General features: G+C 35.8%; 4 protein-coding genes and 2 non-coding genes across 7 annotated transcripts; 4 read left to right on the top strand and 2 right to left on the bottom strand.

Moving 5' to 3' along the window:
• The first annotated feature begins 1,153 nt into the window (after window positions 1-1,153).
• Window positions 1,154-5,738, top strand: TRM19 (afadin). Of its 2 annotated transcripts, XM_078304336.1 has the most exons (6): window positions 1,173-1,559; window positions 1,778-1,898; window positions 2,232-2,293; window positions 2,616-4,358; window positions 4,510-4,663; window positions 4,922-5,738. In XM_078304336.1, the coding sequence occupies exons 3-6, from the start codon at window positions 2,255-2,257 to the stop codon at window positions 5,542-5,544; spliced, it is 2,559 nt and encodes an 852-aa protein (XP_078160462.1). In that variant the 5' UTR covers window positions 1,173-1,559; window positions 1,778-1,898; window positions 2,232-2,254; the 3' UTR covers window positions 5,545-5,738. The 2 variants fall into 2 exon arrangements, with proteins under 2 accessions (XP_078160461.1, XP_078160462.1); XM_078304335.1 differs by lacking the exon at window positions 1,778-1,898 and having other exon boundaries at window positions 1,154-1,559.
• A 293-nt stretch (window positions 5,739-6,031) lies between these two features.
• LOC144555899 (dirigent protein 24-like) lies at window positions 6,032-8,028 on the top strand. The gene has a single exon (XM_078304338.1). It carries the CDS (start codon window positions 6,541-6,543, stop codon window positions 7,558-7,560), a length of 1,020 nt encoding a protein of 339 aa, XP_078160464.1. The 5' UTR covers window positions 6,032-6,540; the 3' UTR covers window positions 7,561-8,028.
• On the bottom strand, window positions 7,888-11,164 carry LOC144555898 (UDP-glucuronic acid decarboxylase 1-like). The gene is made up of 7 exons (XM_078304337.1): window positions 10,470-11,164; window positions 9,808-9,950; window positions 9,371-9,450; window positions 8,762-8,845; window positions 8,599-8,673; window positions 8,416-8,508; window positions 7,888-8,336 (listed from the first exon to the last, which is right to left on the bottom strand). Exons 1-7 carry the CDS (start codon window positions 10,994-10,996, stop codon window positions 8,145-8,147), a joined length of 1,194 nt encoding a protein of 397 aa, XP_078160463.1. The 5' UTR covers window positions 10,997-11,164; the 3' UTR covers window positions 7,888-8,144.
• Window positions 11,165-16,549: 5,385 nt separating this feature from the next.
• Window positions 16,550-16,623, top strand: TRNAR-UCG (transfer RNA arginine (anticodon UCG)). The gene has a single exon. It is a non-coding gene; the product is annotated as a tRNA-Arg (tRNA).
• A 172-nt stretch (window positions 16,624-16,795) lies between these two features.
• On the bottom strand, window positions 16,796-16,868 carry TRNAE-CUC (transfer RNA glutamic acid (anticodon CUC)). The gene has a single exon. It is a non-coding gene; the product is annotated as a tRNA-Glu (tRNA).
• A 5,586-nt stretch (window positions 16,869-22,454) lies between these two features.
• Window positions 22,455-27,465, top strand: LOC144556110 (kinetochore protein NUF2 homolog). The gene is made up of 11 exons (XM_078304601.1): window positions 22,455-22,717; window positions 23,343-23,564; window positions 23,867-23,957; window positions 24,457-24,636; window positions 24,919-25,008; window positions 25,419-25,526; window positions 25,701-25,754; window positions 25,886-26,000; window positions 26,171-26,328; window positions 26,928-27,023; window positions 27,190-27,465. The coding sequence occupies exons 1-11, from the start codon at window positions 22,557-22,559 to the stop codon at window positions 27,286-27,288; spliced, it is 1,374 nt and encodes a 457-aa protein (XP_078160727.1). The 5' UTR covers window positions 22,455-22,556; the 3' UTR covers window positions 27,289-27,465.

Genomic DNA, 27,465 nt, shown 5'->3' with positions numbered 1-27,465 from the left:
CCCCCAAATAAATAATCCAGGTGCTAGACAGATACCTAGTAGACCGGATATTTTTTTCTCTTACTTGCATACATATACCGAGGCCAAACCGGGTCCACATGGCGAAAAGGGTTTTATTTTCACTGAATAAGGGCCCCACATTTATCGGCCAAATAGTTTATTTTAAAGAAAGTTAACGTCCTCACTGTAGCCACCCCTGTTCCGGAGCTGGGCGCGTCCGGTGGGAATTGGACTCAAATTGGTCCTATATTCGTCGAAACCGTTCGATTCACTTGATGATTCATGCGATGCGCTTTAATATCCGCGTTAAGTCTTTAATAGTGGTGTGGATCAAGCCTGCTCAGATCCGAAAGCTAATCGAACGATTTCGAAAAAGAATTAGACTGATTTGAATCTGATGTTCATCGCGCCTCGATTCCACCACAGTTCCCGATGAGTGCGTATCCTCTGAGATATCTCAACTTTTACTTGACCTACGTGTCCGGTGCCTATTCGGGGGTGATGTAGGGGTCAGTATTATGTGTGTTTTGAGATTCGTGTGAAACGTATTTAAACGGTCGAGATTTTCCATAAAGTCACGCAAAGTTTGAGATATCTCAGAGGATACGAATTCGTTCCCGATTCCCGCCCTTCGTCCAGAGTCCGCATCGTCTGTATTAACTCAAAAGAGCATCTTTTGAGTTAATAGATATTGACCGTTCGATTGTAAACGGAGTCCATCCGGCTCCCGCCTAAAACATAGGATCTTCAATATTAGTGTGGATTTAATTCGCACGTGTCTTGAAGCTTATCGGACGGCCCATATGTATTAATTCAAAAGATTATTTTTTGAGTTAATGCAGAGCATACGAATTCCTTCGTCCTACGTATGGTCCAAATTCGCCTGTCAGAATGCCCCGCAAAAGTGAGAACATGGCCTACACCCGATCTACAAGACACCGTGACTAAGCATGAGGGATCCACAGAAAAATTACTGTGCTCTGTTTTATGTCAGGTCTGTGGGGTTATATCTTCCTATGATGTGTTAATTATTTTTGTATAAGCCAGGTTTTCGTGAGCTGTGCACGGTAATTTCTTGACTGACTAGTAGTGTACGTGGACCAGGTTCTGAAGTTAATCCATCAAAGGGCAATGGAGTTTCAAATTTCAAACATTAATTTAATCTGAAATAGGCCGAAAACAGCGTAAGAGATAATAGATAGGAGGCTAGATGGAGATAGATAGAGAAACAAAATAGAAGCTATTACAGAGAGAGAAAGGATTTCAGACACTCCCCCACTCTCTCTCTCTCTTTCCTTCCTATCAACGCTTCATTTATTAGCCTCTTCTCTCTCTCTTTTCTCTGACAATCCAGAGCTGTTTTCTCGAGTCGTCCAGTCGATCTCGTCTCTCGAGCTATGCAAAATTGTCCAAATGAGTTCAAATTCGTAACATAATCTGAAAAATTGATCCGATGAGTGAGCTTTATTGACAAATTTGGGTTTTGATAGCGAGATTTGCTGGTAAGATGCGAGAGATGCACCGAGGTAGTAGCGCTAGATCTCGCAGTGGAGAAAGAGGTATATCAGATTTTCAATTATCAATTTTGAAAATTTGCCGGAGTGCTTTTCCCTTTTTTAGGTAATAAATGTAAAGTAGCATTGGATTCTTCCGAAATTTGTTTTTTTATTTTATTTTATGGAGGACCTGTCAAAATTTGTCCTTTTTTATAAAATTACTTTTTAAATAAATTTGAAACTAAAGGAGTTCTTTTTGCTATTATTGTGAGCTCATAAAGTTATGTGAGGTTTCATTCATGCAAGTGGAGATCTAGTAATTCGTTGGAGAAATATGCTTGCCTTTGGTTACAGTTAGTTATATATGCTTGTCTTCTGGATTTACTGAGAGGTTCTCTTTAGGTATATAATTGAGATAACATTTAATTATTCTGATCTCCTGGCCTATTTCCTATGTACCGGGTTTCTGACATCCTTCTTTTCTTAATTCCTTTTACATTAATTTGTATCCTTGCGTTCCGAAGTTGTGTTCTTTGACATACTAACATTGCCCAGTCCTGCGGTTGCTAGTTTAGTAATATTACAATTTTCAACTGAAAGTACTGAGTCAGGGGAACAATTTATTTTAACAACAACGCTCTCAATACTAGAAACCAATTTGCTTGGTTTATAATGTAAATTCTAGTTCTAATGCCTGTCTTATGTCATCTATTGAACTTATCTCTTTTATTTCAGGATCAACTCACCTCAAGAAACAGATGGTGGTTTCATCCGATATATCGCAAAATTATTATTCGGTACGTGAATTTCTTAAAACAAGTCAATGAGATGTGCCACATAATTAACATTTTAGTGTTTACTGAATTTACCAAATGAAGAAAAGGAAATCATGCTAGGTATAAGATGCTATATCTGAAAACACTAAATCATATTCATTGTGCGGGATTCAGCACACATAATTTGTGGGGGATCTTATGGTTTTTTTCATTATTATTCCTTGTATTTGTTTTTTCATTAAATATGCACAAGCTAGCTGGAAGACCAAAAAGCTGCATTAATTAATTCCAATTTTATTGCCAATTGGCTGATACATACTTCAAACTCCTTTTTTATTCCCAGAAATCTCCAGAGCTCTCAAGAAGTTCATCGAAGAAATCAATTGGTGTGCCAATGAAATGTCTAATCGAAGAGGAATTGATTATGAAAGAGAAGAAAACCAGGCATCCTTCGTCTGGTGTCATTGCAAGGTTAATGGGCTTAGACACCTTACCCCCTCCACCTCCCCCAAAGCCTTACCCTGACCGTCATGGGTATCATTGCCACAAGAAGAAAGCAGAAGCCTCACCAGAAACTGTATACCATGAACCGTCAATTTCACACGAGAGGTATATTTTCACTGAAGATGAGTTGCCGGAATTCAAGGATGTGTTTGAAATTACCGAGGCGAGAAAGGCAAAGAAAAAGTTTTATTCAAGTCCGGTTCATAGCAAGAACAGCTCACCTGAGATGAATTTTGTGCGAAAGAAGTTCGCAGAGGCAAAGCGGCTCTCGACTGAGGAATCATTGCACAGCTCTAGAGAGTTTAATGATACAATAGAGGCTCTTGAGTCTAACAGGGATGCACTTCTTGAGTTTTTGAGCGAGCCGAATTCTTTGTTTGCAAAACAACTCAAGGATTTGACCTTTTTGCCCCCATCTCCTCCCCAGAGTGCAAGCCAGATCACAATACTAAAACCTTCATGCAAGCAAAATCCCCAGATAAATTTGGAAATAGGTCGAGATTTTGAGAAGGATAGCAAGGTCCATTACAGGAAACATGTCAATGACCTCTCTAGCCACTCACGTGAAGATGATTATGTTTCTTTAACTTTTGACAAGCCAATAAAATCGAATTATAAGATGAGGGGCGAGAAAAGTATTCGACCAACTAATATTGTTGTGCTAAAGCCAAGCCTAGACAAAGCCCGAAAGACCATTGGAGCAGGGGATTTCCCTGTGCTTTATCCAGAAAGTGCACGGCCAAAATTTACCGATAATGAAGACTCTTTTGTTGGCACGAAAGCAAGGAGCTCTAGAGAAATAGCTCGTCAAGTCACAAGACAGATGAGACGTGCTGTCAATGCAAAACCTGAATACTTTCCCAATGCAGACCCTTTGTATGAATTTAATCCATTGTATGATGAGAGGAGCTACTATGCATCTCCAAAGGTCCACCATATTGAGTCACCAGTCAGCAAAGAAGCAAGGAAGCGTATGTCTGACAGATGGAAAACAACCCAGATGGGTGATGAGATGGGCCCCCTTACTGGCGGTGGCTCAAACACACTGGGGGAGATGCTGGCATTATCTGATATAATTTCCCGTGACAAGTTACGCAAGGATAAGTGTATATTGGGTATCAGCAGTAATGATGGCTGGAAGGATGGTACTTTCAGAAACTTACCAAGGTCAAAGTCCCTACCTTCTTCATCCCATGCACGTGCAAGCCACAGATCAGGCCATAGGAGACGCGGGTCCCGTGCCAGTGAGTTTGGTATGCTTAAAGACGTGCTTAATGCAGGGCCTGTGAAGGGGTTGAGGGGGGAGAAAACTCATTCAAGTGATGCTTCAGAAGGAGAGGAGAGTGTCATGACTGAGAGGGAGATACATGTAAATTCAGAACAGCTGAAACCAAAAAAGTCAGATGAAGTTCAAATCGGGGAGATGGATCTTACTGAGGATGCCAGTACTGGGGAGACTATTCCTCTCGACAGTACACTTATGATTGAGACGAACCAACTGGAGACAGACACTATGTTGGAAGCAATAATGAAGGATGAGGATGTTGTCAGCCCCACCATACATGATGTTGCTATGAAAGAGGTAAATTGCTGTCAAATATCAACTCATCTTGCTGTGTTCCTGGTTCCATGTTGTACCATGGAGTCCGGAGATTTGTCACTATCTTTGTTTATAGTGTTTACTTAGCAATTTCATTATACAATTTGACTTCGATTTATTTTTTGTTTTTTAGGAGGTAATGGAGCATAGAGTTTGTTCGAAGGAAGGGGAAGAGCAGCCAAGCCCAAATTCCACATTGGAGTATACTTTTGAAGAAGCCGCAGACCAAGAAGAAGAAGAGGCTTCGACTTCAGGTTGCTTCGAGAAAATCAGTGCCGACCTACAAGGTAAGCCAATTATTCCAAAAGGATTTATCTTTAGTTTCTTGGTGCCTAGTCCTTGAACAGAAAGGAGAAAGTAAAAAGAAAGAAGCACCCCATGCACCACCAAATACACACACATGCCATCTCGCTTTGAAAATGTTTCGAGTTATGGGCAATAGACGTGATACATTTCTTTGACTTTGGTTTGAATAAGTATCTATAAACCTGTAAAAGGTCTCTATAACAGAACTTGATATTTCAATTTGAATTTGAAAATTACAGAGCTGAGGATGCAACTCAATCTCCTTAAAATGGATTCGAGTGGAGAACACGGCGATATTTTCCTTGTAAGTGACGAAGAAGACAATAACACCGAGCAAACCAATTGTCTTGAATCAGCAAGCAGAGATCATTTCAAGGATGATGAGGAAAGAGATTTCTCGTACCTATTCGACATGGTAAATGACCTAGGGCACCATGCTTCTACCCGAGATGAGCTGCTCAGTTTATGCTACTCTCTAGACTGCCCTGTGGGCCCCAGTATTTTCACCAGACTAGAAAAGAAGTATGATCATCTGGTTCTCTGGCCGAAATCAGAGAGAAAGATGCTGTTTGATTTAATAAATTCAATTTTGTCTGAGATTATTGATTCATGGGTTGAGGGGGCCAAGATCTTTAGTGCATTTAGGCCAAAATGGGAGAGAGATGAGTTTGTGGAGGAGGTATGGCAAAAGGTAGTAAAGAGGCGAAGAGAGATAGAATGTGGCAGCGAAGACGTATTTGTAGAAGCAAGGTGGTCTGGGATAGTAGGAAGAGGGGTAGATTTGGTCGGAAGAGAGATCGAGAACATCTTGCATGAAGATCTCTTGTGTGAGCTTGTTACTGAGTTAGTTTATTGTTACTGAGTAGAGAAATAAAGTGCAAAAGTAGGTTCCTTTTTATGTTGAAAACTTCCTCTACAATTTCTTGGTTAGTTGGGTTTAGCTTGTCAGTCAAATGTAATTGGTAATTTGTTTCATATATAATTTAAATTTCCACTTGGACTTGCTCTGTATATCAAGTTAATCTCTGGAAATTTTGATACTCTGCCTTATGTATATGCATACATGCTATTGTAGGACTTCAACTTGTTTTTGATTAAAATTTGAACTCTGTACTAACAAGTTCTAATTGAATAGTCTGCATTGATGGGTCTGTGATCAGTAAATAAATGTGTTCAGCTTGGATATAAAATATATACACTTTTGCATGCCAGATTCTAGTCCAGTGCTTTCACTGCTAGAATCTAGTTCATTAGTGAATCATCATACATGTGTACTAGAATTTGACGCAGAAGAACAACTATAATAATACCAATAATGCCAACCTTTGACCTGTTGTCGTTTTATCTGGTTGAATTGTTATTTTATTCGACTAATTACATAAATTAGAAGTTTATCTTCTATATTAGCGCGGCACTAATAGTGCCATACTGCCATGTCTAGAGGCTACAGGGGATCATAGAATCCAATATCTACATCGGAGTTAACTGACAAGGGCTAACTAAATCACATTATATAAGCAAGAACAAAATTAAATAATCACCTTTCACCTCGTAGTATTATTTTTTTATGATGATCTGTTTGCATTTCTAATGTAAGATTGGAAGCAATTTTGACATTCTTAAATTCTAACTATTCCTACTGCAAAAGAGGTTCTGGTGTTAACTAACACAACATCAAGACCAACTCCACTCAATTGTAGTACCTCAACGGCTCAACCATTCCTATATACGAATCAAAACAATCATTCACATCTCCTATTTATAGTCTTCTCCTCCATTCCCAATCCAAAAAGCCTCCAATTAGCTCCTCTACTTGTCTCATCACAACTACTAGAGCATCAAAATAACCAACACTGAAATGGCACTGAAAACCATACTGTACCTTGTGCTCCTCTCAACTATAGTTCAATTTTCAAACGCTACTCGAATACTTGATGAACAACCACAACTAGCAGATGATGTCTTGCCCCCCCTCATGCCACCTCAGCCTTCAGACCCATTACCAGCCCCAGTTGACCCACCAACTGACCCAACAGTAGTGCCATCAGGACCAGTAGGTCCTGTCGAACCTGCCACCACCACTAGCCCGGCAACAACCTATGCCACAGGCGCTGCTCCCGCTTTATCTCCAGCTGCTCCAATTGGACCTAGTATAGCTGGCACCGGTGCCACCACTGCTGCCATAGGGTCCCACCCCTTAACTTTCTTCATGCATGATATAGTTGGTGGGGCCAATCCGTCAGTACGAATTGTTACTGGTGTGGTTGCCAGCACAGCTGCCAGTGGCCAGCTGCCATTTGCGAGGCCAAACAATAACATATTTCCGATCCAAGGCGCATTGCCCTTACCGGAGGGAGCAAGTAACATGTTCAACAACAACAATGTACCATATGTTGCAGGACTCAGTGGAACCTCCACCTCAATAGTCCAAAACAATGCCAATCCTAATGGGGCCAGTGCACCGAGCGGTGATATTCCTTTTGTCAATGCCGGAGACTTACCCACTGGTACAACTCTCGAAAACCTTCTCTTTGGTACGACAACGGTCATAGATGATGAGCTAACTGAGGGTCACGAGATCGGATCTGCTGTGATCGGACGTGCTCAGGGATTTTATGTGGCAAGCTCGCAAGATGGCACGAGTAAGACAGTTGTTATGACTGCTTTGTTTGAGGGAGGAGATCACACCGATGATACAATAAGCTTCTTCGGCGTGCATCGTACTGCTGCACCCGAGTCACATATTGCAGTAATTGGAGGAACTGGTAAGTACGAGAACGCAAGAGGTTTTGCAGCAGTTCAAACACTGCATCCTGGCGACCAGGGAACAACAGATGGTGTCGAGACTTTGCTCGAGTTTTCTGTGCATCTCTCTTGAGCTTGTTTTGTGTTTGTTTTTATCATCTTCTACAGGTGTGAAATTCTCTCAGTTTGTGCTGTTTGTTAACTGCAAGTTGTAACTTAATGTACCAGTGTTATAATGAATATTGTACCTCCTACTGTAAATTGTACCAGTGTTATAATGAATATTTTCTAAGAACTGTTGCATGCAACAGCGTTTTTAGATGAGAATGATACAAATTTACAAACAAAAAAATAACCACAAGGATAAATATCATGCATGCTACAACTTGAACAAATAAAGCTTGAATTAGATGGAATTGGATTAAAATATCTTTGGTTTTTTCTCATAATGAAACAGAAATGGATGGGAAAAATTATCTAAACAAAACATTATCATTCTTACACAAAAATCTTGTAGTATAACAAAGGACTTTCTGAACTTTGACAAAGAAAAGTCAAAATACATCTACATATTTATATAGATACGAAAAAGAAACCAAAATCAATCAACAAGGGGTATTCGTGAATAAAGGAACTGCGGAGCACACGCCAACTACCGAAAGAGAATGAATCTGTAGAAGCACTAAGCTAGGGGCAATAAACTCAAGATTTCATGTCTCATTTTTCATCTAAGATGCGCTTTTGGAAATCAGATACCATACGAGGAAGCCCTTGTCTGAGGGAGACCTTTGGTTCCCAATTCAAGAGCTGTTTAGCCTTGGTGATGTCAGGTTTTCTCATGTGCGGGTCATCAGGTGTATTGGCCTTGAACTCAATCCTTGCACTAGGGTCAATTGTCTCTTTCACAACCTAAGATTCATAATTTTGAATTATTTTGGTTTCAAGGAAGAAAAGGAGAAGTAAATTGATTTAAAATATTATAAGAAACCTCCGCAAGCTCAAGCATGGTGAATTCTCCAGGATTGCCTAAGTTGAACGGTCCAATATGCTCACCTTCCATCAGTGCCACCAATCCATCAACCTGAGCATTTTTCATTTTTATGCATGAAACTAGGAATAAACAACAAAAAAGAATTTTATAATTTGCTATGAATAAATGAGAGATCAATACCAAATCAGAGACATATTGGAAGCTTCGAGTTTGCTTTCCATCACCATAAACAGTCATAGGTTCCTTTCGCAGAGCCTGAACAGAAGTCATTAGATTACATTAGGCCAATATTTCATGAAATAAACATCATATGGATGATTTTTAAATTTTAAAAATGGCAAACCTGTGCAACGAAGTTGCTAACCACACGTCCATCATCTAAACACATGCGGGGCCCATATGTGTTGAATATACGGGCAATACGAACCTGTCAAAAAAAATTAGGTAGTTCTGATAAGTATGGTGCTTTTTTATTAAAGCGGTTCCCCAGGTTGATGCTGATTATATTACTGCCAATTAGTTGGTCTGAGTTGATTAATAAGCTTGACTAGTAAACAAAGCTGTGCGTAATCATATTCGACAGTGACACTCCTTGTAGACTTCTTCAAAAATTAGGTCGACATTACCCAAGAAAAGGACAAATTTAATACAAACAACTAGAGTCTAAATCAATTTTTAATTAACGCATAAATGCAGCATTTGGGATTAAGTGACACCAAATTGGACTGTCTCTTCCTATGGAGCTCAAATGAGTCTCAAAGAGCCTCCTTTTGGCTTTAAGGAAGGCAGAAGCTGGGACAATGCCTTATCTTAACTGTAAAACATTGCCTCCAATGCGGTACCGTATGTTATTGTACCAGTAACTTTTAGTGAGCACCACTAAGTTAAGAACTAAGAACTCGCCACAAATTTGGTTTATTGGCCAGGATTTACTCGCAAAAAACTATATTACCTCAACACCAGCACCACGGTGATAATCCATGGTTAAAGTCTCTGCTGTTCTTTTCCCTTCATCATAGCAACTCCTCTCACCTGCAAATGCGTGTTAGACCAAGGAAAAATAAAACGCAACTAAAAACTTGGTAAACGCCTCCAACAAAATTTACCAAATTAAGAGAGAAAATCAACCAGGATACTGGTACCTGTACTACAAAGATGTCGGCTTGAGTTTTACTGCCTTTTGGACAATAATTTCTGTATGATACTTGTCTAAGAGTCTAGAATGCCTTCTTGAAAAATGATTAAAAGGTTTTTTTTGGGTTACTAATGCTTTTCTATTTATTATATTAGTGTACATGTTGTTTGTTGTTATAAAGTGATATATCTATTAGTACAAACTGGCACCACAAGCTACTTATTTTAGAAAAGAAACAGAGAGAATCAACTAACCTATGGGGTTAACATGGCCCCAGTAAGTCTCCTTTTGAGGATGTTCAAGTGGGTCACCATAGACCTCACTGGTACTTGTCAGAAGAAATCGTGCACCTATCCTCTTAGCTAATCCAAGCATGTTTAGTGTTCCCATTACATTTGTCTTGTGTGATTTATTAAGGAGTAACCTAAGGATCCGTACCAGAAAAGATTGCAACCAAAATACATCATAAAAGCTTATAGCAATAATATTACTTATTGCTTATTATCGCGTTGAGTTACATGAGATAAGGCTAGTTTTGGAAAGGCAAAATAAGCAAGTAATAGCCCTATTAACCTAGGATGATCTGAAAATGCCAAGTCTATACAACTATCAGTTGAAACGAATCTCAAGGGCAATCATCTCCAGAGATCTACAATTCTGGAGCTCTAGGTTTCCAAAACCATAGCCTAATTGAGCAAAAAAAAAAATTAAAAATAAAGATTAACTTCCGTTTCCAATTTCAAGTAATAAGTGTACTCCATAAAAGTTTACTAAAAAGGTTTATAAGGAAATCTTATCCTAAACTAGTTGGATCGAAATTCTGCAGTACCTAAGCCTACTCCTTTAAAGCACATACAAAAATGAAAATCAGATCAAGTTCCGACATGAATAGAAATGTATGTTAGAAATAAAAAAGGATATGATTGTCTTGATCGGGTTAAACTTGTAATGCACTGGAGAAGCAGGGCATGCGAGATGGTAGATCTGATCGACCTCGAGCAAGATCGGCTCGACCACATCATGCCGGATCAGCTCAAATCTTGGATTACCGAAATGATGCACCAAATTATCTTTCCTTCCCGTGAAAAAATTATCAACGACAATTACGCTGTCTCCTCTGGCGAGCAATTTATCCACCAAATGGCTTCCCACGAATCCAGCGCCGCCTGTCACCACGATCCTAAGACCAGGCTTCTTCAGATCTGTGGGGACCCGCCTCGGGAGGTTGAAAGAAGGAAACTTTTCAGAGCGCGAGACAAGAATAGAAGAGGGATTTTGATGCGAGGGGAGAGAAGAGAAGGGATGCAGGAGGAAGAAGGAGGAGGCGATGAGCGCGCCTAGGAGGATGAATAGAAAGCGCTGCTCTTTAAAGAGATATGACACGGCAGAGCGGGGGAAGGTGGCAGCGCTGGCGGCGCGGTGATGCCTATACTTATTCATCATGGTCGGAGAAGAATAGAGGAGAGAATGAAGAGAGGGAAATGGAGAGATCAAGGAAGAGGGAAGAAGAAAGGAAGATCAAGGAGGGAGAGGAAAATCAATTGCATGGGCGAGGTGTTTGTCGAAAAGGGAATGTCTGTTCGATTGGTGTAAGAGGTGTGTCTACGGTTCACGGGCAAAGAAATGCGACCGGATCAGCTCGTCAGGTAGTAATCCGTGATGAGATTTGAGGAAGTAGGTGATAATTAACTATTTTTAATTTGGCTTTTATGATCGTTCTCTAACGTGTTTGGTGGGGAAAGAGTGACACCAGAGAAGTGGAGGGAAAGAAATATGTTTGTTGAACGTTGACTTTGTATTGGTGTGAAAAGTTTGAAAGTGGAAGGAGAACTAATCTTCAATTACAAGAGCAAAAGCCGAAAGGGAACTTGATTTCCGAGAGTACGAAGTACTAACAATCTAACATGCGTTTGTTTACATTACAATTGTAATAAAAATAATCTCAATACACTTTAATAAAAGATAGATCGGAAATCATTTAAAATAAATAAATTTTATAATTTTGATAACAATAAAATATAATTTACTATAATTTTAAAATTTGACAACTAGAATGTTTTATATTTTGTAAGAGGAGGGTTCAAATGCATCCAAATTTTTGTGCACCTAAATGCATCATATTTTTCAAATTCTTTTTCTCTGTTTTTAAAGTCCGAATAGTCAATCCAAACCGTTAGATGCGATATATATATTAAGATGTGCTTGGAGACCAAATTTTACATTTTTTGGAAATTTTTTTACTATTTATTAAGCCACTTTGAAAATCACTAATTTTACATTTTCTGGACCATTGGATCAGCGATTTTCAAAGTGGCTTAATAAATAGTAAAAAAAATTCAAAAAATGTAAAATTTGGTCTCCAAGCACATCTTAATATATAGATCGCATCTAACGGTTCGGATTGACTATTCGGACTTTGAAAACGGAGAAAAAGGATAGGGTATATTTGGGTGCACAAAAATTTGGGTGCATTTGAACCCTCCTCATTTTGTAAACATTAGTAAATCTGCACTTAATAGAATCTATTAGGTCATTTGGTTATCAAATTATTTCCCTTACTTCTTTTTGATGTAAAAGTAGGAAAGATGATGATTTTTTTCAAACTTGCTCTTATTTTGTTTTTTGAATGTAGGAGGATGGTGATGACAACAATCTCTGGGTCTGGAATCAGCCATAGCCCATGATGATGGTTAGAAGGTAGTGGCAAGGAGGTGTCTTGGTAATTCTCAGTGTTGTTTTTTTTTTTAACAATTTAATCTTTTTGTGTAAAATGATTTATCTGTAGATCTAAGATGAAACTACCTCAATTTGTTGGTTAGCTCATGGTTTTTATTAGCTATTTTACAAGTAACACCAGATGTTTAGTGCTCTTAAAAATATTGTATGGTATTCATTTTCTAATGAAATCGGTGAGAGGACTATCCGCTTTTCTAAAAAAAATATTGTAAACATTATATATTTAAAAAGAGAAGGGATCACTTGTAATATTTTATAATTACAATATCTTATAACATGATTTTTCAAATCCAAACTGCTTAACATATCTTTATATTAAAAATATATGCTTGGAGATCTAATTGTAGATTTTTTTTTACCATTTATTAAGATAGTACAAAATTTAATGGTGTGAAAACAGTAGATTTATTAAATACTTAATAAATAGTAGAAAAATAAATAAAAAATGTAAAATTTGATCTTTAAATACATTTTAATATAGAAATCACGTTGAACGGTTTGAATTGTTTGTTTAGACTTTGAAAAAATTATATTGTAAGCTGTAAGTATTGAATTTCAACACAAATTTTATTGGTTATCAAATAACTCAAAATTTACAATGATCTGTAATTTATTTAGTAAATTTGTACTCTGCGCAGGTTTTTGTTTTTTTTATCAGTAAAATTATTGTTCATAGTAATAAAACACTGCTGGTAGAAATAAAATCATTTATAAATAGTAATACATGTCATAATAATGCATATCTTAATAAGAGACGAGAGATTTTGAAATGGAAAGGGAATTGAAAAATTAAGGCTTTCATCAAAGATCAGGAAGGAAAGAAAAAAGTCAGTCAATATTGGTCTTAAAATGTAAAGGATAGAAAAGTAAATTAATCAAAAACAATTTACAAAAATGGAAAATAAGAAAAGAAAATCAACATAAAAATCCAAAGAGGAAGACGACAACAGACGAAGTGGTTGTGAACCAAATAAGCGACATGATTGATTAATATGACTATATGAGGACCCATTGATTCTTTCCATTCCTTGGATTACCATTTAATAGAAACCAAACATAAATAAATAAAATACACATTTAAAGCATCCATCAATGAACTTAAAACAGAACAACAAGACTGAAAACGAAGCGCATAGTGGTAAAACCATATTTATATTTTCGTTTTCTTTTTTGAATACGGATATGAAGCAGATATTAAATAGATCTGAATACAGATACGGATTGACAAAAGAAATAAACTGTTCTCTGGTTAGTCCTGGTGGATAACCGATAGAGCTATCAGACGTCTAATACTCTGAGACGAGTCATTCCCAGATGTCGCTCTTCTCGCTCAGCTGCATTCCAATTAGAATTTGGAGACAAGGTATAATATGTTATATTAATCTATATAATTGGTAAGTAGATTAAAGTTTTAGAAATCAATCATGGAGTAGATCTATAAAAGGATTAAATTGGATTTTGATGCCAAAAGAATACTGAAGGTGGACCGCTTTGAAAAGTTTCTTGACATACCCCATTTAATCCTTGGCTTAAGTTAGAAGTAAAATTTTTTGTTTTACGTTTTTTCCGCATCTTAAGCAAATAAATGAGTTTGAACAATCAAAACCCCAACAGACTTAATCAATGGGTTTGAACAGTCAAAACCCAACAGTTAGCCACTGGTACATACCTTAGTTCGAACAAATTTTGCTACTAGTGCGAGTCATATGAAACAAAGAGGACACTGAGGTGTTACAAAACAAGGTCTGATTTAGTTTCAAAAAATCTATCTTTATTTCTTTCAATTTTCTTTTCCTTTTAATTTTAATCATGATCATATGAATAAAAGTAAAAATAATTACATTCCTTGTTAATGAATCCATAAATATATATAAGATCTGCCATTTGTATTGTTAAGTCTTAAATATTTTCTTTGTTAATAATAACTTACTTTAAAAGAAAGTTTGGAAGAAAATTTATTAAGGACAAAGTTGGTATAAAAGAGAAAAAAGTTCTCTCAGCTCTCAATAATATAAATCTTGCATTCAAAATAGCACTCCCCGAAAGGAAGAGAGGGTCGGGCTAGAGAAATTTTTTTGTTGTTTTCAAAATTTACGGTTATTTGCAAATATGTGTGAAAATATGTGTGGCAATAAGTGCGGTGGGTCTAATTTGAACTAAATGTAGACTTCTACACATATAAATGATGTATTTGATCAAAGGAATGCATATTATTTAACTGGAGAGTTCAGATTCAATTCGAATTTAGATCAATCAATCATAGCCGTTATAGTTTCAGCACAGCCAATTCAATTTAAGATGCATAATATAAAGGAGAGATAACAAGATATTACGGAGACTAGTAGAAGTGGGGTGTTCCGAATTCATCAAATTTCTTTGTCAACTCAACTCTAAAATCTATCGAATTGGCTTTAAACGAATAATCCAAACCGTTAAAATCCTTATACCTTACCAGTGATGCGTCTACATGTGAAAATTTTAAACTTTTGAATTAATTTAGTATATAGTCAATTGGGCAAAATTAGAAAGTCTATAAAATAATTTTAATGCATTCATTTTTCGAACGTATCACATGTACATGCATCACTCGTAAGGTAGAAGGATTTCAACAATTTTGATTCGTCGTTTGAAGTCAATCCGATAGATTTTATAGTTGAGTTCACAAAAGAGCTTGGTGAACTTTTGAATTACCTAGTTCTACTCTTACAGAGACAATTAAATAAATCATATATGCGTCTAATTACCTCCAAATGTTAACCTATGTAATACAAGTTGAAAAGAGTAGGTATACACTAATTAATAAATTAGATTAATTAGGGTTTTAAAATAGTTGATCTAGGGCTGCTAATGAGCTGAGCCGGCTCGCGGATTAATGAGTTGAGCGGCTCAATATTTCATAACGAATCGGACTCGAAACTAAAAAATGCCCTAACTCGACTCAGCTCACTTTTGAAAGAAAAAAACTCGGCTCGGCTCAACTCATGTAAACACTTGGCTCGACTCGCGAGCTCGCGAGTCGGCTCATATTATATGTTAAAAAAATAATCATTTAATTATTTTAAAAAAATGATTGAAGTGGGATAGAGGTATTCTTGTGACTTTAAATTACATATTGAAAAACTTTGATTATTTTTTAAAGAAATGATCTAAAGAAATTTGAAAAAAGATTATTTTTTTAAAATAATTTTAAAATGCCGGCTCATATTACATGTTGAAAACTTTGAAATTTGAAAAAGAAAAAATTTGAAATCTGAAAAAATTTGAAATTTGAAAAAAAATTGAAATCTGAAAAAAATTTGAAATCTGAAAAATTTGAAATCTGAAAAAATTTGAAATTTGAAAAATTCGAAATATGAAAAAAAATTAAAATCTGAAAAAATTTGAAATATGAAAAAAATTTGAAATATGAAAAATTTGAAATTTGGAATTTGAACTTTTTCCAAATTTCAACTTATATTTCATTTTTTTTTTGAAATTTCAAAATTTTTCAGATTTCAAATTTTTTCAAATTTTTCCTTTTTGAAATTTCAATGTTTTTCAACATGTAATATGAGCTGACATTTTGAAATTATTTTAAAGAAATGATTGTTTTTTCAAATTTCTTTAGATCATTTATTTAAAAAATAATCAAAGTTTTTCAATATGTAATTTAAAATCACAAGAATATCTCTATTCCACTTCAATCATTTCTTTAAAATAGTTAAATGATCATTTTTTCAAGTTGTAATATGAGCCGGCTCGCGAGCTCACGAGCCGAGCCGAGTCAAGCCAAGTGCTTATATGAGCCGAGCTGAGCTTTTTTTTATTAAAAGTGAGCCGAGTTAGAGCCGAATCATTTTGCTTCTCTCATTGAACTGAGCCGAGTTTGAGCAGAACCTTAATCATTAGCAGCCCTAAGTTGATCGTTAAATTGCTCCTTACTGTCAAACCTTTAACCTTGTCAGATTATTAGGGTTTTTATTTGGTACAACTAACAACCATAGTAACCACTAACCATCACTAATTAATCAGAAACATCTTAAAGAAAGAGCAAAATTCCAAAATAGTTAACAAATTAGGCCAGCCTAACCATGACAACGGATTCTATCAAAGAAATAAATCATCTAACTTTTCTGCAGGCCTTGCTTCGATTGAGAGTGAGGTGCAGCCGTGCAGTGCTATATGAATTGTGTGATGGAGATGTAGTCAATAAGTAGAATGTAAGACTGGCGTACAAATAGTTCTAGTTAATAATATAAATATTACAAAACTATCACATAAGACCGCATAGCGCAGTGGATTAGCGCGTCTGACTTCGGATCAGAAGGTCGTGGGTTCGACTCCCACTGTGGTCGCTTTTTACAATTAATTTATTTTTATTCAGCATAACTCTAAAATCACAGCAAAAACGACAAAAGTTCCAATCATAAGGTCGTGGGTTCGACTCTCGCCGTGATCGGTTTTGGATCGAAATTTATTTTTTCTATCAAGCACAAATCAAATTATAGAAAAACCACAAAAAGAAGGTTCCGTTGCCGGGACTCGAACCCGGGTCTCTCGGGTGAGAGCCGAATATCCTAACCAGCTAGACTACAACGGATTTCTGTGCAATTTGTTTTTTGTTTCCTTACAAACAAAATTCTCAGTTTTCAGATATTTTTAATCTGTATATGCAAGCTCAAGCATATCAACATTCGGTAGAAATTAGCAATCATGTTGACTTGTGGGTTTCTTGACATGATGTGTGGTTTTTACCTGAGCATTTTTTTATTCGCACATAATTATGCTGTTGAGGTGGAGAGAAGACGAGGAGTTTTAAAAAAAAAAAAATCGAGAGCTATGGGAGTTTTATCACGAAGAGAGAGCCGCAGAGGCAAAGTAAGTTGTGAGCGCGTGACGTGATATTAGCAAAGCAGGTAGGACGTTATTTTTAATTAAAAAATAAATAATAAATAACTTGTTATTATGTTTACATCATTCTAGTCGATTTTTCATATTTAAATTTTAAATTTTAAATATTAATTTGATGAATTATTGTATATTTTTGTATTTAATACTCTATTTCTATATAATTGTTAAAAAAAAAACATCACAGCAAAATTTAAGGGCGAAAGAGGCGCTAGGACAGGTGTTTTGTTCAGACTTCAATCCAGATAGACATCTTAGATAAAACAAATAGTAATTTAATGATTGAAGTTGGGAACAAAACAAAAAATGACAAACAAAATTTTCAAGTGCTCCTTTTGTTATGAATAAGGATAAGCTGAACTGATTTAAATCATTTTTGTTAGTTTTATTTTATTACGTGGCGGCCTATGTTATTACTATGCACCAATTTCATTTAAAGAAATTAACGAAAATGCGTCTAAATTTTTGATTGAAAAATTCGGATTGCTATTAATAATTATATTGGTCCCAAATGTTGCCTTAGAATATAAAAAGATCTCTTTTCTATTGGGACGAATAATATTCCTAAAATGTTTTTCTGCCCATTTTTTTAAGGGATCATTTTCTAGAAATGTTTCTCTCCACTTATTTTGAAGGATATTATTCCGAAAAAGTTTTGTCCATTTTGAAAGAGAAAAGTAAAGAAAACGCTGAAGGTCTCCATTATTAGATTTGAGGAAAATTATTGAAGATCAGTATTAACGCTTCCGCCTAAAGATGTCTTCAATTCAGAACTGTGAGATTTACATTAATTTGCTATTTTATTTTGGATTTACAAATTCTGAATTACGTGCTTTTTTTAATTGCAAAACACTTCATAATTTATTAAGTCTATCAATTTTTTCACATGTGAACTGAGGCAGCGAGGCCTCAATAATGGACAAATCTGCTATCCCCGCATAGCACGCGCACCAGTTAGGGGAAGAGATCAAGTAGGGCCGTACAAAATCGCTCAAACTCGTGATCCGTTCATAACTCGCTCGTTAATTGCTCGCTTAAACTCACTCCTTTACAGCTTGAGTTGGCTGACTTGTTTAATAAATGAGCTGAGTTTGAGCATATCTCAACTCACTCATTAACAACTCGAGTTACACAAAAATCGTCACAATAAATTTTATGCCCTTCTAAATGACTTCTAAGTTGCTGTTTGAATTTTTTGTTTTGTTAGTTATCTTGTTAATTATGTTTGAATTATTTGTATTTAGATAAACTCTTACTAAATCATTTGAATTGTTTTTTGTTTAGATAAACCATTACTAGTATATAACTATAACTAAAAAAATTAACTGGTCAAATGAGATGTGAGCCAACTCGAATTAGTAATGAGCTAAACTTGAGTTGACTTTGCAGCTCGTTATTAATATCCCAGCTCGAATTGACTTTCTCATTTACTAAATGAACTGAGCACGAGTTGAAGATAACTTGTTCTAACTTAGCTCATTTACAGTCCTAACACCAAGTCAAGTTCGTTTCAAAATAAAAATATTAGGGCCCTAAAAGGATAGAATTATAATGACGACTATTGCTTGCGAACAGGCCATGGTTGGCTAGGAAAAATAATTTTGATTGGGCTCTCTCTTTCTTTCGTGTGTATTTTAAGATAGGAGTTGCTTTTTAAAGGCCCTGATCGGAAGTTCGGAACCAAGACATAAAAATCTTTTAAATTGAAATATTTCAGTAAGTATCGAATAAAATAGAATGGTTTTGAATTGAAATATTTTACTCAAATTTATTTGGAGTTACATACATTGACATCAAATGGTTATTTCTAAAATTTCAGTTTGCAAGAAATAAAAAGCATAAATAATATTTTTTTTAGAGCCCTAACTTGTTTGAGACTAAAGACTTGATTGTTGTTGTAATATTTTTTAGAGCACAAAGAAAGAAGAACAAAGAAGAAGCATATTCTTACCGGAAGAGGGGGGTGTTCGACGCCCATCGAACCAAGTTGGGCTGTCTAGACCGTTCGATGTGTCATCAGATTGGATTGTTCTAATTAAAATTGGGGTAAGGCTACGGTGCTATGGGTTGCATAGAGGGCTATGGTGCTACGGCTTAATATTTGAGTTTTCAAAATCCTAAGTTCTTCGTATTAATATGTATTTGGAGACCAAATTTTACATTTTTTGGAAATTTTTTACTATTTTTTTAGATAGGCAGAAAATCAAATATATGAATGGTGCAGAATTTTTTAGATCAAGTAATTTTCTACCTATCTAAAAAAATAGTAATTTTTTTTCAAAAAATGTAAAATTTGGTCTCCAAACACATATTAATATGGAGAACAAGATGAACGGTTCGGATCGACCGTTAGAATTTTGAAAACTCAAATATTGAACCGTAGCACCGTAGCTCTCTATGCAACCCATAGCACCGTAGTCTTACCCTTAAAATTGTGGTTCAATTATACTGGATTTTCCCCACTCAAACCCGATCCACTAAATAAATCCGATTTCTTACTTCTCTGTTTTCCTAATTGTTGCCATTTTTTTTCGCTCTCCCTCTCGAATTCGTCCAAAATAACTCTCTTTCCTCTTTTCCCCTCTCTCGCTCTCTCTCACTCGCCATTCTCTTCCTGGCATTCCTGAACTCATATACTCATGAAAACTGAAAAAACTACACTAAGCATTGACTAATCCATCATCTCAGAATCCGAGAAATATTCAACTAGAAATAGACAATGGCAGAGCGCCACTAGTGGATAAAAAACGGGATCATGGTTGCCTTCGTCGGAGAGCTTTTTGTCCTTGCCACATAAAGCATGGAGTTGAGACAAGATCCATGATTTCTCCTTCCCTTTTCTTTTTAAATTATTTTAGAATTTAATATATTTTACTTCTCTGATGGTTTAATAAGACAATTGTGATAACGTATTTAAAATGGCAAATCTTGATTTGCCCAAAGTTTTTAAATCTACTATATTTCTTAGAAAAATTAAGGAACATTGTGAGCAGACGTAATTTTTTTTAAAAAAAAAAAGAGAGGATTAATAGCTAAATTTATTACTAACAAGAAATTATTTACAAGTCCTACTTTTGTAACTAAAAGCAAGAAAACCCTAATCTACCTTTGCTATGTTCTCGGTACTCAACACATATCATAGACCTATTAGCATTCCACTTTCATCATACAGGAGTTAGAAAGGTGGGCATAAATGGATAACTTATATTAGAAAATTATGTGCTGCGGAATTATAAGATGAATAATGAATGACATTTTACATTGACAAATATACTTCTAATTAATAAAATTTATATGAATGGATGCAGATATATATGTGGATAAAAAAATATTGAACATGGACCTTTGCAACAACAATCTTATCAGCATCAAATGCTGTAGTTAGGAGCTAGGAGAGATTAACATTTCAGTGCCAAAACTGTACTGGTTGTGACAATGTTATGGGTTAGTGTGTGATAAGGCCATGTACCCAGATCCTTATAAAACAAGTCTTGGGTTAAAAAAATAGCTTGAGAATCTCCTTGAGAGACCAATTCAAGAATGAACAAAAGGCCAAGACCAAAAGACAAATTGAACCACTTATCGGGCTCGAGCCTAAAATGCGGATCTCAGCCGAAGGCCTGGAATCCGAGGATGGCTCGTACCTCGACAAAACTTTAGCTTAGTATTTTCATTTTGGAAATTTTTACAGAAAAAAGAGACCAAAATCGTTATAATTCATGGCGGTTCACATCCTAAAGGATTGTTAGGATTCCTGACGATTGGGTCAATTTGGAAGGATGGTCATTCACGTCTCCGTAATTTGGATTATGTGTCGTGTCGTGCTAAATTTAGAAGAATGGTCATGACACGTGAACGGTCACATCACGTTAATCACGCTGTGACCACACGTGACGTGTTCAAACGTGACCAGTTACATTTGTCACATTTAACTATTTTTTTCGTAATTTAGGTTAGCTTATTTACGATTCACCATTCGATCAAGATCTAACAGTCCTAATTACACATGACTATGTGTTGTGCCGTGATAAAATATTTTGTATGACGTGCCTTGTTGTGTCAAATTTTTGAAAGATGATCACATCACGTAACCGGCATACATGCCATGATGGAATTGCATTGTGCCGTGACTTTTTTAGATTCCTATTCACTACTCCGCTCTGATGTTAGAATAAAAAAAATTACACTCTTGTCAATATTTTGTATTTATTCCTATTCTAAATCCTAGATCATCTATGCGCATAGTCATAATAATATGCAACTCGAAGAGAAACTCAAGTCTCTATACCGATTCATACCAATTAGAAATACACTAGTCTTTCTTTTCTCTCTATTAGAACAAAATAGTTATAATTATATAAAATATATGTTAAAATTTAAATTTAAACTCTAGGTTTCCTTTTCTCTTTGTGAACTTTGTTGAAGCAACTCAATTAAAAAATTTCCTTAACCTCTCTTTTCCTTTCACCCTCTTTCCTCCCTTCTCTTTCCTTTCTATTTAAGTTTGTGAAGAACATCTTATACTCTGTTTGGATGAAGAGTAGAGGAAGGGAGAGGAGGTGAAAAATAGAAAGAAATGGAATGGAATATAAATGAAGATGAACGTATTAACATCTTTGTGTTTAAATGATTAATGAGAAAAAAAATTAACTTTTCTTTCCATCATATTTTTTATTTGATTGATTAAAATTTATAAGATTAATGAGCGGTGATTATTGTAGGATTGTGACAAAAAACTTATATGAAAATTATATAAATAAGATATATAGTTCAACACTTGTATTACTTTTTTTTAAAATATTTGTAACAAAATTCATTTCCATCCGTTACATCTTAAATTGAGAGAGAAGTCAATTCTATTAATTACAATAATACAAGATTAAATATTTCACCTTCAGTATCATTCATCTCTAATATAACTTTGTCAACCAAACAAAATTCGACAGAAAAATTTCTTTTCTTTTCATTCCCTCTCTTCCTCTACCATCCATCCAAACAAGGATTTGTATCCTCTGCATTAACTCAAAAGGAAATCTTTTGATTTGATGAATCTCAACCGTCTGATATGTCTTAAGATTCGTATGAACTAGATCTGTACTAATATTAAAAAATCCTATGTTATAAGCAGGTATGATTGACTTCATTTAAAATTGACAGTTTATTAAAACAAAAGATTCCCTTTGAGTTAATGCAGAGGATACGGTTGATATGAATTGGCCCGAACCGCCTAATATTTCGAAATCGAATCCATTCGCCACTCGAATAGTCGAATTGAGAAGAGAGCGGAGAGAGTACCTTGGCAGTCTCTGGAAGGTTTAAAAAAGAGGGAGAGAGAGAGTTTTTGGTGGCCTTTATCGAGCCTTTCAAAGAGAGAAGAGAGATGGCAAGCTACTCGTTCCCGGAGCTGCCGGCGGCGGAGATAGCGAGAGTCTTACAAGAGGAGGAAATAGCCGCGGTGAGCACGGCTGACCTGGCCAAGCCCTCCGCCGAGCTTCTCTTCGCCATCTTCTCCAATTTATTAGTCTATATCGACCCGCTCAGGTACCATGCTCCCCGTCTATTCATCTCCTAACGAAATGTGTGTGTGTGTGTGTGGGGGGGGGGGGGGGGGGGGGGGGGTTGTCTATGACGTGGATCGTGGTTTTTTTGGAGTTTTGACTGGAAAACAGTCCAAACCCTACAAGAGAGAGATTGCGATTTTTCATGCTTGTTTAATCCTCGAGAATATTTGATTCCAGAAACTTCGTGGGTTTTGAAAAGGTTAAAATGTGACAAAAATGGACTACAACTCTGCTATAGAATAATTACTGGAATCTGACCTTAATTGTCAGTGTAAATGAACTGAATCTGGAGTAATGTACCCCAATTCCTTCTGCTACTAGAGAGTCCTACTTGTAGAGTGTGTTATTGTTTTAGAGTTTCCTGATAAACTTGATCCACATGCACCTAAAACGTGTTGGACATTCATTTACTAATTGCCTATACCAATTTGCAAATTAGGGGCCTTTTGTTTGAATACACCTTGACTTCTTTTGCTGCTATATATGCAAAAATAAATGGTGAGTTTTCTTTGCAAGTACAATAGACAATGGTTGTAATAGGGTTCTCTTAATTTCCAAGAGACTCTAATAGTGTCCTGATAACAGTTCCTCTTTTATTGTACCAGAAATGACCCTGATCAAATCGGGTTTGAGGCTCTGACAGTGCTTGAAGATCCATCCCAGCATGCAGATGCCATCCGGGTTCATAGTTTGTACCAAAAAATAAGGGCATTTTTTGCCTCCATCCAGTATCATGCATTCACATTGCGGGATCTGCTGCGGCCTGATCCCAAATCCAAACGCACATTGCAACATCTCAGTGCTCTTGTAAATTTTATATATTACAGGTGAAACGAGCTCTTACTATGTTCTATTGGTTAGATTGTGGTATATAGCAATATGTACTGGTTGAAATTTTGGCCAGTACCGGTTGATCTCATTTAGTTATTATTTTTTTTTCTTGATACAATTTTACTTGAGGTTTCTTCTATGGATAAACATGAAGACGTGATACAGTAATTTCAACTCAACAAAGAATTGCAAATATAACAGTTGCCTTTATCATCCAATAGAATTCTTCCTCATGAACTGTGTTTCGATATTGTTAATTGTGAGATTTTGGTTTCAATTCTATGCTTTGGTGATTCAGAAATGAAAAGCTCCAGTTCCTGAACCCCTTGCTCGCTGAGATGCCCAGTTCTGAGGATAGAAAAGCTGAGCTCACTTCAAGGATATCTGAGGTACTGCTTTTACCTTTCCTAAAATATTTTGTGGGAGGTGACAGCAGCCCACAGAAAAGAACTAAGCTAAGTACTTATTTAGACTACATTTTTATTTTTGAAAAAAAGTGGAACAGGCAACTGGATTCATAAATGAGAAAGACATTCACATTACAAGGTTCACAATAAAAGAAGATTACCTGTTTACTAACCAGCTGAAACCATTTCAACCGGTATTACCTACCCCCCTTAATCTAACTAAGCTGGAACTGGTGCAAGCTGTAATGTCCCTAAATGCTAATAAATCTAAAGAAACCCCTCAGAAGTATTACTTAAGCTAGACAAAACACAGGAAAGCAGCCATTAAGCATAATTGCATAAAACCCTTCAAACACTATTAAAAGGAAATGTACATAAAGCACCTCAATTAATTTATAAAATTTAAGTTTGGGTTTGGTACTAGCAATATATGAGATGATCAAAATGCACTTGACATCTGATTAACTTCTTGGATGTACAGCTCAATGAAGCTATACAAGGTCATGAAATAGAGGCGAAAATGGAGGAACCAGTGGTACAGCAACTGGATGCGGAGGTGAGGGAACTGGAACAACAGATCCAAAATTACAACAAGCAACAGATGTCTCTTAAGACCCATGCCAAGGAGCTCAAAGATGAAATTGATGCAGTCAACAATCAGGTTCTCAAATACATTTAATCATCTCTTTTAATCTTTGCAGTACACAAGTCGCCAACAAGGATTGTATTTTTTTTGCTAGTCACCTGTTTATCCAATTGGCTTCTTTCCAGTAGTTTGAATTATTAAAGGAGTCCACAAATAATTTGAATCTGTTCCTGCTATTTTATCGTGACTCAAGTGTACCTCTAGAGAGCAAGACTATAAAAGAAATAAAAAATAGAAGTACTTAGTTGCTATTAGAAATTGTTGTTAATTCTATATTTTCTATTATTTTATTGTCAGATATCTCAAGCTGATTTTCAGCTAATGAATAAAGCGCAAGAAATCTCAAAATTATCTTCTCAAATTGTTCAGTCGCCAGATAGGCTACAGGTAGGTTCCATAACATGCTTCGTGAATTTTTTTCTGGAAAACCAAACAATATAAAGCATTTTGTTTGACTCAAGCACACCAAAAGACTGGTTAGGTACATTCGCCAAGAAAGTCACTAAAAACAGTCCATTGGTCCAGGTCATACTTTTTAAAGGAACATTATATGGCCCTCCTAAAGTAATTGATCAATAACTTACATTACTTTCATACCTTCCTTATCCATATAGATATATGGATAAAAAAAATAGAAACTATGAGAAAGAAGCTGTAGTTTAGGAATGATAGTTCATACCATTTTGTGATCAAATATGCTATGTTAATTTCTTTTTTTCTTTAAATTCCTTGCCACATTACTTTTATTTTATTTTGTAAGTTTAAGTACCCATGAATTTTATTTCTTTGGTTAAAAGATGGCACTAGAGGAGAAGAAATCGGCTAGAGCTGAGGCAAAGAACTCTGAGAAATTGACAAAGCAAAAGGAGCTGGAAAAAGCTGCAATTCGTGAGATCTACAATAAGGTAAGTGTGTGTTTGAAGCTATGTATCTAGAAGTCAGTTCTGCAAGGGCCTCCTTTCAGCTGAATTTTTTCTTCCACTTGTGTGCAAAAGGGTACCTTCAATTATGTAGGTTTATTATCTTTTTATTTTTATTTGTATTGAAAAGCGCAATGCTGAAACTTGTTACCAATGTAGGCACATGAGAAGTTGTGTAAGCACTTGGAGAAGATGCAAGCCTTACAGGAGCAAGTATGGTTTTATTTAAAAGTTCTATTGTTAAGCTTATATCATTCAAAATGTGGAGAACTTGTATGGTTTATCTGTTGGCTTTGCTTATATTATAGAAAGTTCTATTTATTTATTTGGTTTTTGAAATTTAGGTGAATGAAAACAAAGCCCTGGAGAAGAAAATAAAGGCACTGAAGGCAAAACTGAGTGATGAACATGTATCTGTTATGACACTTGAAGCTAAGCTAGTTGACAAGCAAGGAAAAGGTTTGTGTGTTGTATAGACATCGTGTGTAACGGTGCAAAATAACCGTAAAACAAGAAATGAAAGAGAAGAATAGCAATCTGAACTTCATATTTTATCCATATCAAGTAGCTTTTTATTTATTTTTATAATCTTTATTTTAATCTTTACTGTTGTTGCCTGTATTGATCAGTGCAACAAGCTGAGGAGATGCTAAAGGTGGCTGAGAAAGAAAGAGAAGAAATATTGTCAGAGGAAACTCAAAAACTTAATGTTGTGAGGTCTCAGATTGAACTTAAATTAAAGCTTCTTGAACCTAGGGAGAGAGAGGCCGAAGCCATGGTTTCTAAAGTATGAATACTAAGATGGAAAGCTTAATCTTACTGTTTATTATTTCACAAATTACACCCTTGTTCCTATGCAAATGAGATCCCAAAATTTTCTGCACTTGTAATTAACACCCAATTTTCTTGTGACTTTTGCAAATATGATACCAAAGCACAGCATGAATATCAATTAAGAAACAAATCACTAAATTGCCCCTGACTTCTTTAACTCCACTGGAATCTTTTGATAACTTGTTCATATATAATTGAAATCCAATGTGGATCCACTTTGCCTAATCTTGGTTTAGTACGACTATAGGGAATGAAGTTTGCCAAGTCATGGCAATAGAACTGTTCATATTACCAGATTGAACCCTTCTTCACCACCATACTCAAATGGTTGTCTAATTGAAATTCACAATAATGTCTGTGAAGATAGATAATTTGGTTATCGGCAAATACATATTATAATGAGTGGAATTTGCTGTTTCTGTACCAAGGTGGTTAGGCCTGGTGTTAAATATATCAGACAGTACAGACAAAATCTAATCCTTACTGTAGTCTTACATGAAAGCTTCCTTTTTCTTCTTTCTCATTCTTTTTCTTTTCTGATGCCTTTCAAAGGGTGAGAGACTAATCCAAGAGGCTGAGTCGGAATGGCAATCAAGCATCGCTAAGCAGCAGCAGCTACTCACCAAACAGGAAGAAATAATTCAAGCGGTATGTCTGATTAGTAAATTGATGCATTTGTATTATTTAATTTTTGGGCTTTGATAAGGTCCCATTTTTTATGACCGTGAATTGTTTGTATACTGGCACTCGTTTTTTAAGTACATAGCTGCTTATCTCACTGTCCTCCCCCCACCCTCTCTATCTCTCATCACAGTTTGACTACTATTCCAAGAACAACATAGAGCCATTTGTGCAGAAGGTTGAGGATTTGGAGAAGATTTCTTCTCAACATAACAGGCAGGACGGGCACTAGTGAGAAGAATGCATGCAAATCCCCATTTCTGATCTAAGTTCTAGTGTTGTAAAAAAAGGTCTAAATGGCCGATTAAACGTCCGTTTAACTGTTAACGGTGGCCAAACCATTACAAATACACTAATTGAAGATCTGTTTGCAGATTTCTCTAATTAATCAGCCAATTATTCTCGATTA

This window comes from Carex rostrata, chromosome 6 (genome assembly GCF_964058835.1).
Source record: "Carex rostrata chromosome 6, lpCarRost1.2, whole genome shotgun sequence".
Lineage (NCBI taxonomy): Eukaryota > Viridiplantae > Streptophyta > Magnoliopsida > Poales > Cyperaceae > Carex > Carex rostrata.
Note: the sequence above shows the minus strand (reverse complement) of the source record. Positions and strands in the feature narration are given on the sequence as shown.

Bases quoted from the DNA above. Each gene is read 5' to 3' on its own strand.
- TRM19 (XM_078304335.1), top strand. From the start codon at position 1,508: ATGCGAGAGATGCACCGAGGTAGTAGCGCTAGATCTCGCAGTGGAGAA. The intron at 1,560-2,231 runs GTATATCAGATT...CTTTTATTTCAG, and splicing joins ATCTCGCAGTGGAGAAAGAG to GATCAACTCACCTCAAGAAA. The intron at 4,664-4,921 runs GTAAGCCAATTA...TGAAAATTACAG, and splicing joins AATCAGTGCCGACCTACAAG to AGCTGAGGATGCAACTCAAT.
- LOC144555899 (XM_078304338.1), top strand. From the start codon at position 6,541: ATGGCACTGAAAACCATACTGTACCTTGTGCTCCTCTCAACTATAGTT.
- LOC144555898 (XM_078304337.1), bottom strand. From the start codon at position 10,996: ATGATGAATAAGTATAGGCATCACCGCGCCGCCAGCGCTGCCACCTTC. The intron at 8,846-9,370 runs GTAATATAGTTT...TTTTTTTGACAG, and splicing joins ACCGTGGTGCTGGTGTTGAG to GTTCGTATTGCCCGTATATT. The intron at 8,674-8,761 runs GTTTGCCATTTT...ACTTCTGTTCAG, and splicing joins TTAGCAACTTCGTTGCACAG to GCTCTGCGAAAGGAACCTAT.
- LOC144556110 (XM_078304601.1), top strand. From the start codon at position 22,557: ATGGCAAGCTACTCGTTCCCGGAGCTGCCGGCGGCGGAGATAGCGAGA. The intron at 26,001-26,170 runs GTTTGTGTGTTG...TGTATTGATCAG, and splicing joins AGTTGACAAGCAAGGAAAAG to TGCAACAAGCTGAGGAGATG. The intron at 26,329-26,927 runs GTATGAATACTA...TGCCTTTCAAAG, and splicing joins CCGAAGCCATGGTTTCTAAA to GGTGAGAGACTAATCCAAGA.